The 16,382-nt window shown below is 38.2% G+C and overlaps 1 protein-coding gene across 10 annotated transcripts in view; it reads left to right on the forward strand.

The window, feature by feature from the left end:
* SNAP91 (synaptosome associated protein 91) overlaps nt 1–16,382 on the forward strand; it is a 239,691-nt gene that overhangs the window by 164,421 nt on the left and 58,888 nt on the right. For 9 of the 10 annotated variants that reach the window (XM_025294813.3, XM_044924468.2, XM_025294809.3 and 6 more), the window contains one exon: nt 733–2,141. The exons of the other annotated variant lie outside the window; for it this stretch is intronic. Coding sequence is in view for 1 of the 9 variants with exons in the window: in XM_025294814.3 (XP_025150599.2) it covers nt 733–747 (15 nt within the window). In the remaining 8 variants the exon portion in view is untranslated. Of the gene's footprint in view, nt 1–732; nt 2,142–16,382 lie in introns of those variants that run through there. 10 annotated transcript variants of the gene reach the window in all.

Here is a 16,382-nt window from a genome sequence, read left to right on the forward strand (position 1 = left end):
CAGCAGGAAGCAGCGCTTGTTGTTCAGAAATGTTGCTGTCAGCATATGCTGGAATTCTGAGAAATGCCTGAAACAGGAGTGCCTGAGACACCCTCTACTCTCAGATTCAGTCAAAAGAGGGACAGACACAGACTATGTTACAAAGGAGAGTTACGCCTATGCCTAAGCCTGAAGACCCCAGGAAGGGTTTCCTGGCAGAGATGACACAGCATAGGAGATAGCAGCGAGGGGAGAGGGCGTGTAAATGAAGGCTTTGCATCACTGGGGATGTCTCCCCACTCTGTTCTGTCACTTGTACAAGTACTTAGTGGCTCCTTGAAAACCTTAACTGAAAAGAACCCCAGAAAACGGAGTCCTTGCCCTCCCCCCCTTTTTTTCACTGCCCTTTTTTAAGGTTAAGTGTATTTAACTGATACTGAATGTCTTGCTAAAATTTTTTCTAAGTATACTTAGAAATTGGAAATTGGATACTTTCTAAGTATCCAGTTTCCAAATTTTGCCAATAGAATTTGCTTACTTAAAATGAAGCTATACGTTGAAAAAAAATTTTTTTTAATTTTCCTGGATGAAATTTTAAGCTTATCTTAAAGAATTGTGAAAAGTGTTTAAATGTGACGTTGGTAATATGAAGACCTGCTGTGTAAAACAGCGAAGTAAAATTGCAAGGAAGGTAAGATGTTTGAGAACTACATAATACCGTTTTCTAATTCAAGTGCTTTTTTATCTTTACAGCTGCAATTTTTGTGACTGAATAGGAAAAAAAATAATGACTTTGGAGACTTCATATAAAATTGACGCTCAGAGTTTCAAAGGGAGCCACCAGTACCAATCCCAATGCTTATTCATAACTTCTCTTCCAAAATGTGTAGCACAGCTGTGAAAGTGAACATTAGGAATGTGTACTACCTTAGCTGTTATCCCTACTCTCAAAGCTGTAGTGTATGTGGGTTCTTCGTGTGTTGCGTGACGTAAACAATGAATGGATGTTTCTGATGCCTTTAGTGCTCTCTGGACCTCGCCCATGGACGGATGATGCAGCTGTTGTGTGGTGAGCCACTGGGAAAGACGTGTCTGTGTTTTTGAAGGTTTCAATGTATATATAACTTTTGGACACACCTGAACTCTCCCCATAAATTCTCTTTTCTTCTGTATCTGCGTTACAAATATAGTGTGATAATATCAGATAGTAAGGAAAACACTCTTAAATATACAGAACTTTTTTCGGTGTGGAGTACACTTTTCCAATCACAGGAGCTTCAGCTGTGGTGGGAAATGTTTATTTTTGTGGCACTGTATATGTTAAGAAATTTTATTTTAAAGAAAATATAAAGGTTAATGTCCATAACAAATATTTCCCCTCAAAGCTACCTTAATCAAGAATGAAAAATCATACGGGAAGAATTCCATATTTAATCACTGCTGTATTAAATTATCTATTTTAATTATGTTTGACAGGTTTTGCATCTAAATTGACCTACTTGTTCATTCTTGATTCAGTGCACTGAAAGTAAAGGGTCTGTTTCCATCTTGTCTGTGAAAATGCAATTAGAAGTGTGCTATTCAAGTGATTATGAAGGCACCCCAAGGTATAGCTGTAATTTAAAGTTTACTGCAAATCTTTTTATTTTCTTGTGGGGTTTGTGTACATCTGTTAATTTAGTATTTCTTTGTGTGTTCTGTAGACTAGTGTTCTTCCATTCCTCAATTGAGCTCAAAGTAGGTTTTGTTGTACCATTGTGATTAGAATTTAAACTCAATCCGAGAATTGTATTCTTTACTGTACATACTGTATTCTTTAATTTTTAAGTTGTCGTCACATTGTCTGTGCTGATGGCTTGGCTTAAGATTTTGATGCATACATGAGGTCACTGTTGATCAGTGTTGCTAGTGGCTTGGCCGCTCTTTGTTAAAGCATATTGGGTTGGAAAGGTGTTTGCCTTTTTTTCAAATTACTCAATAGATGTATGGTACCATTTAAAAGTGGTTGTATCTGAATTTACTGTGGGGATAACATACACTGTAATGGGGAAAATTACCTAAAACCAATTTCAACATGGCTTTTCTTTGTATTTCAGTTCAAAAATCCAGTGCATGTACGCCCTCTGAGATGCAATAAACACCTTGAACAAAGAAAACGCAAACATCATCTTTTTCTCTTTGATTATTTTTAATGGGAAAAAGTCTGTTTCAGATGACACACATATCATATACAAAATATTGCAAATGTTAAACCATTTAGGATGAGAAATACAGTCTGTGTCAACATAGTTTTTATTCTTTTTCAATAAAGTCAAAGTAAGGGGGAAAAAAACCATTTTAATCAGCTGTCATTAAACTTGGGACTCCATGGCTGCTGCCAAATAAATTTAAACCCCATATTTCAAAAAAGAAAAGGATGAACTTTCTTTTAAAATATGAAATTAAATTCTTATATTTGCATGAATTTTCTGCGAAAGTTGAAGAGTTAATGATTTTGGGTCATAGTTTCCATACTCATGGCCTTCCCTTGTGGCTCAGCTGGTAAAGAATCCACCTGTAATGCGGGAGACCTGGGTTTGATCCCTGGGTTGGGAAGATCCCCTGGAGAAGGGAAAGGCTACCCACTCTAGTGTTCTGGCCTGGAGAATTCCATAGACTGTATATCCATGGGGCTACAGAGTTGGACACAACTGAGCAACTTTCACTTCACTTCCATACTCACACACTGGCATGCACAGATACTCAGACGCAAAATCTAGATTAGCCAGTTTTAGTAAAATTGCATAACTTGATGCCTATAACTAGATTGTTACAATGTCTCAAAAAGTAGTCCAATCTCAAATAGAAGTGTTCCTCAAATGGAAAGTGAAAGTCAAAGTCTCTCAGTCAAGTCCGACTCTTTGTGACCCCATGGACTATACAGTCCATGGAATTCTCCAGGCCAGAATACTGGAGTGAGTAGCCTTTCCCTTCTCTAGGGGATCTTCCCAACCCAAGGATCAAACCCAGGTCTTCCTCATTGCAGGTGGATTCTTTACCAGCTGAGCCACAAGGGTAAGGAAAAGCCCAAGAATACTGGAGTGGGCAACCTATCCCTTATGCAGCAGATCTTTCTGACCCAGGAATCAAACCAGGGTCTCCTGCATTGCAGGTGGATTCTTTACCAACTGAGCTATCAGGGAAGCCATTTTTCCTCAGATAGAAGCATATTTCTATTTCTAAATTGTCTTTCCCTGAGTTCCTAGGATTTCTGTCTTGAGAACTAGCTTTCAGAAACTACTATCTGATTATATAATATGATTTTTATAGATTATAGTATGATCATATGTTACTTTATGGGCATATTGTAATAAAATGTATTTCAGATTATAAATAATTTTAAGCTTTTAGTATTGCATTTTTAATATGCTGTTCATTGGCCCATGTGATATAAATTCTTAATAGGCAAAGATATAAGAGCATTATTTTTAAATTGGACGCTGAAACCTTGCTGTGCTAAGATTCTTCATGTCCTTGTTGGGAGAATTATCTCATAGAAGAGATGCTGGATAAGGGCCTCTGCTCAAACAACTCATCTTTCTGGAGAACCTTCAACACAAGTCCATTTTACCCATGGTGTTCTTCTACATGGTAAGGGTGTCTGTCCTACCTCACCTGGGCTCTGCATGCATGCACACCTGAGCACAAGTACACTATTTGGGTTGTGACCACACCACTGCTCACACAAGGCGTCAGTTTGCCAGCCAACACATGGCCTTCTGCCTAAATCCCCTCTCCAACCCCATGGTGCGACTCACTCCTCAGTCCATCATGGCTCCCTACCGTCCTCTTCTCAGGGCCCAACTTTCATTAGCCTTGACAGCACTTGACATACTGTGTTATCATTGTCTGGGAAGGTGGCTTCTGCCCTGGCCATTTGGGAGCATGAAAGGCAGGAAACGTCTTCTCTTGTTCAAACCTTCAGCAACTAGCACTTCAGTAGGCGTGTGTCTGAAGGATAAATATAATAATGTTAGTTCTTAGAGGCCTTACCACTTAGCTGGATACTGCTCAGCTGTTACCATATTTCTGATGACTGAAGAATAATTCTTGTAGTGCATTTATTGTCAAATGTTACTAGAATTTGAATAGCTCTCTCTCAGCTCATTGCAATGGAAAAATTAACACCAATTGAAAACCCATCTTGAATTGAAGGTTTGAATTACTTCATATATGGTGAAATAATTACTAGTGGTTCTCTTAGTACGAAAGTGTCTCCTCTGTTCTCTTTCATGTTATTTATTGTGGTTTTTAAAAAAAGAAATAGAAACTTTGAGGGAGGAATCATGGGGTTCAGAAGAGGAAGAAAGGAGTGGACATGAAAAAATACTTGAAAAGTTTGAATCACAGAAAGATAAAATGTGTAAAGTCCTCTTTCTGCCTCTTAAATAGACACACCTTTAACAATAGGTCCCCAGATTTTGAAGTGAAAAAAGAGCACGGTCTTGGAGCAGTAATGACAGTGTTTTCATGTGTGGAAGTGGTTGATTAAATGTGTGTTGTCTTGGTTTAAAAGTCATGTTGGTCTGTACTTCTGAGGCAGCAGGCTTTGCGGTAGTTTGTTACTCATCCTCTTGAACTGTAAGAAAACTTGTGTTTCTCATAGCCTTGCTGACAGCACCTTTCACTGCTGTGTACACTGTTCAGGTCTCCTGTATGAGTGAAATGTGTGAGGGAGCAAGATTGTGTGATTTAGTGATAATGGTCACTAAACTCTCAGAGCTACAACACTAAATCATGCAAGTTCATTTCCATTTACAACATGTCTCTTCAAGTGATTCTGAAATAGGAAGCCATGCTATCATTGATTCTATAATAAAGTATTCTATATCTGATCACAGAACAGAGGTGTTCAAACTCTGTATTTTCAGAACTAAAATTTGAAAAAAAAAAAAATTTTTTTCTTTTTTTTTTGCCACACCGCCTTGCGGGATCTTAGTTCCCCGACCAGGGATCAAATCTAAGCCCCTTGCCATGAACACATGGAGTCTAACCACTGAACTGCCAGGGAATTCCCTGAAATGTATTTGTTTGTATGGCTTATGTCTGTCAATACCTACTATGTTAGAAATTAAAACTGAGAATATTTTAAATTTTTTAATTCATTTTTAAAAATATTAAAACTATTCTATAGTAACATCAGTGAAATATTTTTATGAAAAATCCCAATTTAAAAAATTAGAGTGACATTGTTTTGCTATCTTTAACCTCTTTAATGGTAGACTTAACAGAAGACAGCTACCTTTTTATATGTGCTTCTTCATTCAATCTGTTGCAGTATGTCATGTAGTCATGGAATATTTTACCGTCAGCACACTTCTGGAAAAAATGAGCATCTTAATATTATTATGAAAACAGTTTTTACCATACAATATGGCTATAAAAATTATTTTGACCTCACAGACCCTCTAAAAGCGTCCGTGGGATCCTCAGGAATCCCCAGACCATGCTTGGAAAACCACTTCTTCAGATCTCAAAGAATCATTTCTGGGACTTCCCTGGTGGTTGGTCCAGTAGTTAAGACTCCATGCTTCCACTGCAGAGGGCGTGGGTTCCATCCCTGGTTGGGGAACTAAGATTCCACATGATGAATAGCATAGCCACACACACAAAAATATTGTCCTCAGTTCAGTTCAGTCGCTCAGTCGTGTCCAACTCTTTGAGACCCCATGAATCGCAGCACGCCAGACCTCCCTGTCCATCACCAACTCCCAGAGTTCACTCAAACTCACGTCCATCGAGTTGGCGATGCCATCCAGCTGGCTCATCCTCTGTTGTCCCCTTTTCTTCCTGCCCCCAATCCCTCCCAGCATCAGAGTCTTTTCCAATGAGTCAACTCTTCGCATGAGGTGGCCAAAGAACTGGAGTTTCAGCTTTAGCATCATTCCTTCCAAAGAACACCCAGGGCTGATCTCCTTCAGAATGGACTGGTTGGATCTCCTTGCAGTCCAAGGGACTCTCAAGAGTCTTCTCCAACACCACAGTTCAAAAGCATCAATTCTTCAGGGCTCAGCTTTCTTCACAGTCCAACTCTCACGTCCATACATGACCACTGGAAAATCCATAGCCTTGACTTAGACGGACCTTTGTTGGCAAAGTAATGTCTCTGCTTTTGAATATGCTATCTAGGTGGGTCAGAAGTTTCCTTCCAAGGATTAAGCGTCTCTTAATTTCATGGGTGCAGTCACCATCTGCAGTGATTTTGGAGCCCCCCAAAATAAAGTCTGACACTGTTTCCACTGTTTCCCCATATATTTGCCATGAAGTGATGGGACCGGATGCCATGATCTTCGTTTTCTGAATGTTGAGCTTTAAGCCAACTTTTTTACTCTCCTCTTTCACTTTCATCTCATGTTCTTTGAAAGAGAAAAAATTTACTAGTTGACGAATTGTATCGTTTTCTACATGTATGAACAGAATAACCCCACCACCGCCTCTGTCTTCTGTTCAATGTCTTTCCAAATGCCCTCCTCCACTGCCCCTACTTTACTTCTTAAGGGATGCTGAGGCATGTACAGGAATGAGCATTCTGCATCAAACTCCACGGAATCCCTGCTCAAGCATCCACTTTCACCTTAGCCAAGTTACATAAGTTCTCTAGGTTTTGTTTTCTTGTCTGTCTGTGGAAGGGAGAAAATTTAATCTATGTACTTACTCTTCCATGAAATAATACCTGGAAAATGCTTGACACAAAGGCAGTGCTCTATAAATATGACTTGTTATTTTTAAGCATTATTACTGTTATTTTTGCTATAGATTTTGTCTACAACTTTTAAGAACACAAAAGGATGGCTATGGTAGTATAAAAAATAGTCCTAGGAATATTCTTTAATAAAGTACAATCACCAGAAGTTCTAAATGTGTTTTAAAATTTGGTCAACATTAAGTGCCTGTAACACATGTAAATACAACTCAAAATTCAACTCAGAGCTGGAGGATGAGGTACCTGAACATGGTACAACCCAGCATCCACCACAGAATTACTCTTGATTCCCTAGAGCTGCCTCCTGAGCACACTTTCCAGTATCTAACAACACTGTTTAAGGGCATCCATGAAAGACGCTGATATGATAGATGCTTTGGGCCAATAATAGTATTGTTTCTATTGGCCAAAGTGTTTCTACTTGGAGATCAGATATATTCAACAAATATACTTGGTTTGATGGTGATTTTTTTTAAAAACTAGAAAAATATTTAGTGATTATTTGACTGAGATGGAAGTTAAAAATATCCAGAATGGATGTAGTATGTGCAGGTTGCGATGCTGAGGATTGGAATTGGGAGATAATTTTGAACAGAAGCCTATAGCAGCAAAAGACTATAGCCTGGGACAAAACCCACATCTGTAGACAACAGCCCACAGGTGGGTAGGAGCTCGGAGGGTCCTCTTCCAACAAGGAGCTAGGGGAGAAATAGTCCTCTCTGAGTAATCATGTTCTCTGCTGTTAAGCCACTCTTCAATGCTAAATTCATCTCCAGATACCCAAACAGCCCGTGGATCATCTCTCTCCTTCAGAATAGGGAACATCTTTGGGGTAAGTCAACTAATTTTGTAACTAGTAATTGTCTTTGTAAAACCTTTAGGAAGTTAAGAACATATAACCTGATGTGACTTACAAATCTTTGTCAAGGAAATCTGGAGTTGTTTTTAAAATCTGCTGTTTTGGATCACATGGCTTTGGGTACTCTATTGAAAACAGGGCATGGAGTTGTGACCATGTGTGTAATATTTTAAATGTAAATTTGGGGCCAGATTTTTTAAAAAACCTAACTCTTCTCATAGGGAAATATATATATATATGGCTTCAAACTACATTAAAAGGAACATTTCGTTTAGAACAGAGACAAAGGTGTGATTCCTATTTGATTGGGTTCAGAACAATATATAGTTAACGTAAGTGACGGGTTGGTGATGTGTTAACTAATGGGTTAGTTTGCTATAAACCACATCATATTTATAATTTAACATTTTTGTTACTTTGTATCTGGGTGTTACCAAACTTATTAACAAATATTCTAAAAAATATTTAACATGTCTAAGAGTGAACTCTATTTCTCAAGTCTGATTTTCCTGTCTAGGTTGGTAGTCTCTGTCTCCCTAGACTCCCAAGCCAGAAACCTGGGCTGAAATGACACCCTCAGTTCTTCTCTCCCACATTCAGTGGGCCGTTAAGTATACTGAACATTCTGTATACTGGTATGTGACTAACACTTTACCATCATGAAACAGAACTTGACAATGTTATTGCTAAAATGTATTTCCACTTACAGAAATACCAAAAAGAATACCATCTATGTATTTTGATAGTTTTATCATCACTTATCTTACCAAAGTACTTAAGGCAGTTTACAGGGAAAAAATAGAAAGGTAGATAAATCTGAGAAAACACTTAATTGGGGAGAAAAAGACAAACATCGTTGTGCACAGAGGGAAAACTGGAAGGACAATTAATTTAGGAAAGATGGGTTCTGACGGTGGTTCCCAAATCAAACTGAATTATGTTCATCATAAGTACTTGGAGAGCCTTATCAAATATAGATTTCTGGAGATAGATCTCAGTGGGACCCTGAGAACAAGCTTTCTAAAATAATTCCCTGGGTCCTTCCAATGAGCAACCAAATTTGTCGTCGTTGTTGTTCAGTCGCTCAGTTGTGTCTGAGTCTTTGCAACCCCATGAACTGCAACCAAATTTGGAAACCACTAAAATGTCACAAATCGGGTAGACTCACAGGGTGTAGCTCTATTTGAAAGTTATAGGTGATTCCAACAAAAGAGGGAATTTCTAGATATTTCAAAATAGAAAAATCCACGGAAAGTTTTGTGGGTTTTTTTTTTTGGTTTTTTTTTTGTTTTTTTTTTTTTTTTGCCTTTAGCTTTAAAATTGAGACTTGTAGCTCCTGGTCATAAAAAGATGGTCCCTAAGACATTATGATACATTAGCTTGCACCAAAACCCAAGCTTTCATTTGGTGGCTGTGTGCAGGAAAGATGCTTGACCGATGAGTGCCCAGGAGATCTTCCACGTGCCACATCAGCCACGTACCATCTACATGAAGTGAGGCTGCTGCCCATTGGGTGGGTACAATGGTGTTGCTTATTTTCCCAGGCCACAAAGAGAGCCTTTTAAAGTACATGTTCCAAGTACAGTGGCAGAATACTAAATTTGGTTCTGTCTCAAAAATAATACGCTTTTATTTTTAGTCAGTTGCTTGATAAAGTGGTACTTTTGTTTGGCAGTAGAATTTTGGCCCCAAGCCCATTCTGATTTTTTAAAAGGAAAAAAAAAAACACTAAATGGTACTTTGTAGATATTGTAAAGAAAAACTACTGAAAAGTTTAAAAGGTGCATCTTCTAAGATTATTCGCTGCAAAGTTTTCTAACAACTGATCCATTTAAAGGCATTTTGAGGGGGGAAAAAATGAATGTGTTCTTTTAGATCTCTCTACTGTTTACTAGTATTTTTTTTCTCCTATACCCTGAGGTTTATGTTGTTTTGTGATCTGGTGTCGGGATCAGTAGCTGTAGTTTCAATCCTAAGTAAAGGAAAAGTTGCAGTTTTTACTCCTGTCAGTTAAAAGGAGAAGAACAGAGCATGCTTGGAATGGAAAGGGACTTCTTATCTTCCAGAAACCTCTGTAGTCTAAGGATTACTCTTGGGAAGCCCCTTAAGGGCTTTATCTAGCTGAGACAAGAGTAGTTCCTTAATAGGCAGTTCTTAGCAAAACATTGTGTTGTTGGCAAAACCCCAGGAAGCTGGAAGCTTAGGAGTGACTTGATGGGGAGGGGAAGTTGACTAGTTTCAGAAACCAGAGTTTCTGGTTGCATTACCCCAATGCTCCCAAAACATGGCAGCATACACACTCATTCACACTCACACCAGTTCTTTAAGGGTTGACTGATGGATGATCTCTGCCCTTAGGAAATTCCAGTGTTTCCTCCTTTCCCTCATAGTGGATAATTTCTATAATTAGTATTATAATTGTAATTAGTAATTATATAATTCTTATTATATATTGTACTTAGTATTACAGTTATCAGCATATTATATCTGGTGGCCATTTACTTTATACAGGGCAGTCTACTAGGGTTAGACAATTAAAAGTACTGTATTTCACATCCTGAATTTTTTCCAGTACACAGGAGTCCCTGTTTGTGTGCCTTAGTGCTGTGTATGCATAAATTGGATTCAGCTGTATGGCTACTTCTAAACTTTCAATACCGCTTTAACAGTCAAAATTCACAAGTATTTAAACGGTTAAGGATTTGGAGGGTATAATAAAATATTTAGGAAAGATTTTTTTTTTCTTTCTTAATTTTTGATCTTAGGATTTCACTTGGTACAAAAGCAAGTCAATTCTGTAGACCACAGGTGTTTCTCTTCTTTTAAACAAAGCTTTAAAAATATATGTTAAACTCTTTTATGAAAAACATTGTATGATACCTTCTAAAACTCATACTGAACATAACTAAATTTTATATCAGTTGTTCAGTCAGCACTGGAACATAACATACATTGGTATACTTTCATAAGCTAATATCATTTGCTTAGCTCCTAGCACCAAAATCAATTGCTTCAAACTCCTATAATTTTGTAGCTTTTAATATCTGTTTTTGTTGTTGTTTTAGTAGTTTAGTTTGCATATGCAGTAGTTTAGATGCAGTTTGTCTGCATCCTTCTTTGTCAGGCTGTCATTTTTGGGCATTGTTCTCGACTTGTCTTTACAGCTGTCTTCAATTATGTTTTGGGAAATGAGATGACCTAACTTATTAATATCATTTCCAGAGTAAAAGTAACTTCATGTCATCCATTTTGGTCAGCAGAGAATAACATTTAGAACTTAATATTTTTGCTATATTTTGGATACTTGAAATTACCAGCAAAGGAAATTCTGGATAAGTGAGATGTTCACTGTATGGTATGTTACAAATCACTGATGAAATTGAATGGTAGTTATGCTGAGCAAAAGGTGAGAGGAACTTGCCAAACTCATCTGTATTCAGTTGTGTGAACAGTTTTCAGAGTTCTGCTCTTACCTATGCCATATGCATTAGAATATGTATCACACACATTTCAGTGTATAAATGCATATGCAGCGATTTCAATAACATAAATGCAAGTTTTAGTACTAGTAAAACATTTACAAACGCAGATAAAAGTATCATATTGTCTCAGTTTGGTAAAACTACACTGGAAGGGAATAATGGGTCACATGGTCACAGTCACCGCAATGTGGATTAAAGCAGATATTCTATGTAGACTACTTGTCCCCAGGCTTGAGAAGAAGAGATGCATTTTAACATGTTATTGGAAATTTTAAAATATTGCTTAAAGGAAAGCCTTGGAAGGCAAGTTTTGAAGCAGAGATTATCTGATGAAATGTTTACAGGGCAGAGCAGGGGATGAGGTGTGACTACAGGAGCCTGGCACCCTTTGGTTTGAAGATACATTTATCAGAAATACCGTAGCCACTAAAGGAATGTGGCATGTGTCTGACTCCTATAGCATACTACAATATTCTGATATTAAAATTCTCATTGCAAATAAACATCTCCATTACTTGAACATACACAATATGCAGTTACGATAATACCTTTAGTATTTGGAGCCTTATCATACAGTACAGAGTAGGTGCCCTGAAAGAGTAAGCTTCAAGGTATACTGGCTGATATTTTTAAGCATATATTTAGCACATCCTCTGTGCCAGGTATAAACACTTGAGATAATGATCATGAAAGTGAGGAAAAGGGGATTGGTTAGCCTGGGCTGCCATTCTACCCCATTGCCTAGTTCCTCTGTTGTTTGCTTTGTTTATGAGTTCCCTTGGCCTGATACAAGTTTCAACTTGTGGGTTTGGAATAGATACCTGTTATAGGCCGAATGTTTGTATCTCCCCAAAATCCATAGGTTGAAGCCCTACCCCCAATACAATAGTATTTGGCAACGGGGCTTTGTTGTTGTTGTTCAGTCGCTCACTTGTGTCCGACCCTTTACGATCCCATGGACTGCAGCACCCCAGGCTTCCCATCTTCATCATCTCCCGGGGTTTGCTCAAATTCGTGTCCATTGAGTCTGTGATGCCATCCAACCATCTCATCCTCTGTCGTCCCCTTCTCCTCCCGCCTTCAGTCTTTCCCAGCATCAGGGTCTTTTCCAGTGAGTCAGCTCTTCGCATCAGGTGGCCAAAATATTGGAGCTTCAGCTCCAGCATCAGTCCTTCCAATGAATATTCAGGGTTGATTTCTGTTAGGATTGACTGGTTTGATCTTCTTCCTATCTAAGGGACTCTCAAGAGTCTTCTCCAGCACCACAGTTAAAAGGCATCAATTCTTCAGCACTCAGCCTTTCTTATTGTCCAGCTCTCACATCCATTAGATGAGGTCGTGAAAGTTGGGCCCTCATGCTGGGAATAGTGCCCCTGTAAGAAGAGACACCAAAGAGTGTGTTCTCTTCCTCTCTCTGAGAATACACAAAGAAGAGGTCATGTAATCACAAGCCAAGTTAAGAGGCCTCAGAATGAAACCTACCTTGCCAGACTTCCCAACCTCCAGAACTGACAAAAAAATTTTTTGTTGTTTTTGCCACCCAGTCTATGCTATTTTGTTATGGCAGCCCTAGTTGATTAAGACAATTAACCTTGCCTGTGGGTAAAGCAGACTAGCCCAAACTGGGATCACAAGTTACTTCGGCCATCCTGCTCTAGACAGGTTCACTAACTGGATCAAACTGCACTTCCTAGGTGGCACTAGTGGTAAAGAACCTGCCAGTGCAGTTTAGACATGAGAGATGCAGGTTCCATCCCCAGGTTGGAAAGATTCCCTGGAGGAGGGCATGGCAACCCACTCCAGCGTTCTTGCCTGGAAAATCCCATGGACAGAGGAGCCTGGCAGGCTGCAGTCTGTAGGGTCACACAGAGTTAGACACAAGTGAAGCAACTTAGCATTCACACTTGCCCTACTAGACTTTATTTAGAAAAGAAAACTATCAAAGTGTGATTTTCCCCCTTAGTTGAATGGTGAATCAGTAAAGAATTGTTCATCTGCCTATACACTGACTCCAAATGATGAGAACATGATTTCACCACCAATTAGACCAAATATCCTAAATATCTCTGAACTTTATGATTTGACCATTGAAGAAAGAAAAATCACTTTATTAAAAAGATTCTCCTGTTAATCAATTGGAGCTTCAAAAAACTGGACAAGTAACATCTCCAATGTTTATAAAACTCAGTTTCAATAAAAATATTTTTAAGCCTTGGCAGGTACTTTTAAAAATCAGTAGCCAAAATAAACATTACAAGAATACCACATTAATGAATAATAAAGATATTTTCAGGCTTTTTATACCTATAGAGCCACTTCCTTACAATGCCCAGTGCTTGGTTCAGTTCAGTTCAGTCGCTCAGTTGTGTCTAGCTATTTGTGACCCCATGGACTGCAGCATGCCAGGCTTCCCTGTCCATCACCTACTCCCGGAGCTTGCTCAGACTCATGTCCATCAAGTCAGTGAGACCATCCAACCATCTCATCCTCTGTCATCCCCTTCTTCAGTCTTTCCCAGCATCAGGGTCTTTTCCAGTGAGTCGGTTCTTCGCATCAGGTGGTCAAAGTATTGGAGTTTCAGCTTCAGCATCAGTCCTTCCAGTGATATTCAGGACTGATTTCTTTAGGATTGACTGGTTGGATCTACTTGCAGTCCAAGAGACTCTCAAGAGTCTTCTCCAACACCACAGTTCAAAAGCATCAATTCTTCAGTGCTCAGCTTTCTTTATAGTCCAATTCTGACATCCATATGTGACTACTGGATAAAACCATAGCTTTGACTAAAAGGACCTTTGTTGGCAAAGTAATGTCTCTGCTTTTTAATATGCTGTCTAGGTTGGTCATAGCTTTTCCTCCAAGGAGCAAGCGTCTTTTAATTTCATAGCTGCAGTCACCATATGCAGTGATTTTGGAGCCAAAAAAAAATAGTCTCCCACTGTTTCCATTGTTTCCCCATCTACATGCCATGAAGTGATAGGATCGGATGCCATGATCTTAGTTTTCTGAATGTTGAGTTTTAAGCCAACTTTTTCATTCTCCTCTTTCACTTTCATCAAGAGGCTCTTTAGTTCTTCTTTGCTTTCTGCCATAAGGGTGGTGTCATTTGCATATCTGAGGTTATTGATATTTCTCCCGGCAATCTTGATTCCAACTTGTGCTTCATCCAGCCCAGCATTTTGCAAGATGTACTCTGCATCTAAGTTAAATAAGCAGGGTGATAACAAACAGCCTTAACGTACTCTTTTCCCAATTTGGAAGCAGTTGTCCGGTTCTAACTGTTGCTTCTTGACCTGCATGTAGATTTCTCAGGAGGCAGATCAGTTAGTCTGGTATTCCCATCTTTTGAAGAATTTTCCACAATTTGTTATGATCCACACAGTCAAAGGCTTTGGTGTAGTCAATAAAGCAGAAGTAGATGTTTTTCTGAACTCGCTTGATTTTTCTACGATCCAATGGATGTTAGCAATTTGATCTGTGGTTCCTCTGCCTTTTCTAAATCCAACTTGAATATCTGGAAGTACATGGTTCACATACTAGTGAAGCCTGGCTTGGAGAATTTTGACAATTACTTTGCTAGTGTGTGAGATGAGTACATTTGTGTGGTAGTTTGAACATTCTTTAGCATTGCCTTTCTTTGGGATTAGAATGAAAACTGACCTTTTCCAGTCCTGTGGCCACTGCTGAGTTTTCCAAATTTGCTGGCATATTGAGTGCAGCACTTTCACAGCATCATCTTTTAGGATTTGAAATAGCTCAACTGGAATTCCATCACCTCCATTAACTTTGTTCATAGCAATGTTCCCCAAGGCCCACTTGACTTCACATTTCCAGGATGTCTGACTCTAGATGAGTGATCATACTATTTTGGTTATCTGGGTCATGGAGATCTTTTTATATAGTTTTTTTGTGTTTTATAGTTTTTGTATAGTTATTTTGTGTATTCTTGCCGCCTCTTAGTATCTTCTGCTTCTGTTAGGTCCATACCATTTATATAGTTTTTTTGTGTTTTATAGTTTTTGTATAGTTATTTTGTGTATTCTTGCCGCCTCTTAGTATCTTCTGCTTCTGTTAGGTCCATACCATTTCTGTCCTTTATTGTGCCCATCTTTGCATGAAATATTCCCTTGGTATCTCTAATTTTCTTGAAGAGATCTCCAGTCTTTCCCATTCTGTTATTTTCCTCTATTTCTTTGCATTGATTGCTAAGGAAGGCTTTCTTATCTCTCCTTGCTATTCTTTGGAACTCTGCATTCAAATGGGTATTCTTTTCTTTTCTCCTTTGCCTTTAGCTTTCTTCTTTTCTCTGCTATTTGTGAGGCCTCCTCAGACAACCATTTTGCCTTTTTGCATTTCTTTTTCTTGGGGATGGTCTTGATCACCACCTCCTGTACAATGTCACGAATTCCGTCCATAGTTCTTCAAGCACTCTGTCTATCAGATCTAATCCCTTGAATCTATTTGTCACTTCCACTGTATAATCGTAAGGGATATGCTTTAGGTCATACCTGAATGGTCTAGTGGTTTTCCCTACTTTCTTCATTTTAAGTGAATTTTCTATTGGTGGTACAGTGGTTCAATTGCGTTAATCCAATATTCTTAGTTAATGATCACAGTTCATTTTTGGTGAGAGTAAATATTTGATTTACTAGTATAAGGCCAAAGAATTATGAGTAATTAAAATTGTCAAGATTGAGTAAAAATGCAAGATAAGCACTGTACAATTTTTGCAATACATAGCAAAATGAACTAATGATTTAAAGCAATAAATTATATTCCTGAATTAGTTTTAATAACTAACAATCTTTAAGTGGTGAAAGATTTTTCTTATTACTAGACAGACCCTTCAGTGGAATGCTATGGAGGGAAATTAAAATCTAAAATGTGGAATTAAAATAGATGATCTTTATGTTCTCTTCTAATCCTGGGATTCTAAGAAATAAGAATTTCAAAGAATTCTTTGACCTACAAATAAAAAGGGTAATGATTTGTCCAAAACTCTGATCTTGATTATACATATATTCAAATCTTATTCAAAGTGAACATTTGGGATTTAACTAAGAAGCATTTCAAAAAAGGAAAAACTGTTAAGTCTCTCCTGCCCATACACTTATGAGCAAGAAAAAAACATAAATAAAATGAAATATTTTATTTGGGTAAAGAAAAAACTCACAATTCTAAGTTTCAGTTGTTTTATAAATACTTATTTGAATTCACCCCTTGATAAGTCTCTCTAAGCAGTAAGTCAGTATCCTTGGCACATAGTAGACAGTGCCTGTGTATGTGGGTATATGTGTTTGGCTAAGAGAATTCAAATTAATTT

The sequence above is a fragment of the Bubalus bubalis genome, chromosome 10 (genome assembly GCF_019923935.1).
Source record: "Bubalus bubalis isolate 160015118507 breed Murrah chromosome 10, NDDB_SH_1, whole genome shotgun sequence".
Classification (NCBI taxonomy): Eukaryota; Metazoa; Chordata; class Mammalia; order Artiodactyla; family Bovidae; genus Bubalus; species Bubalus bubalis.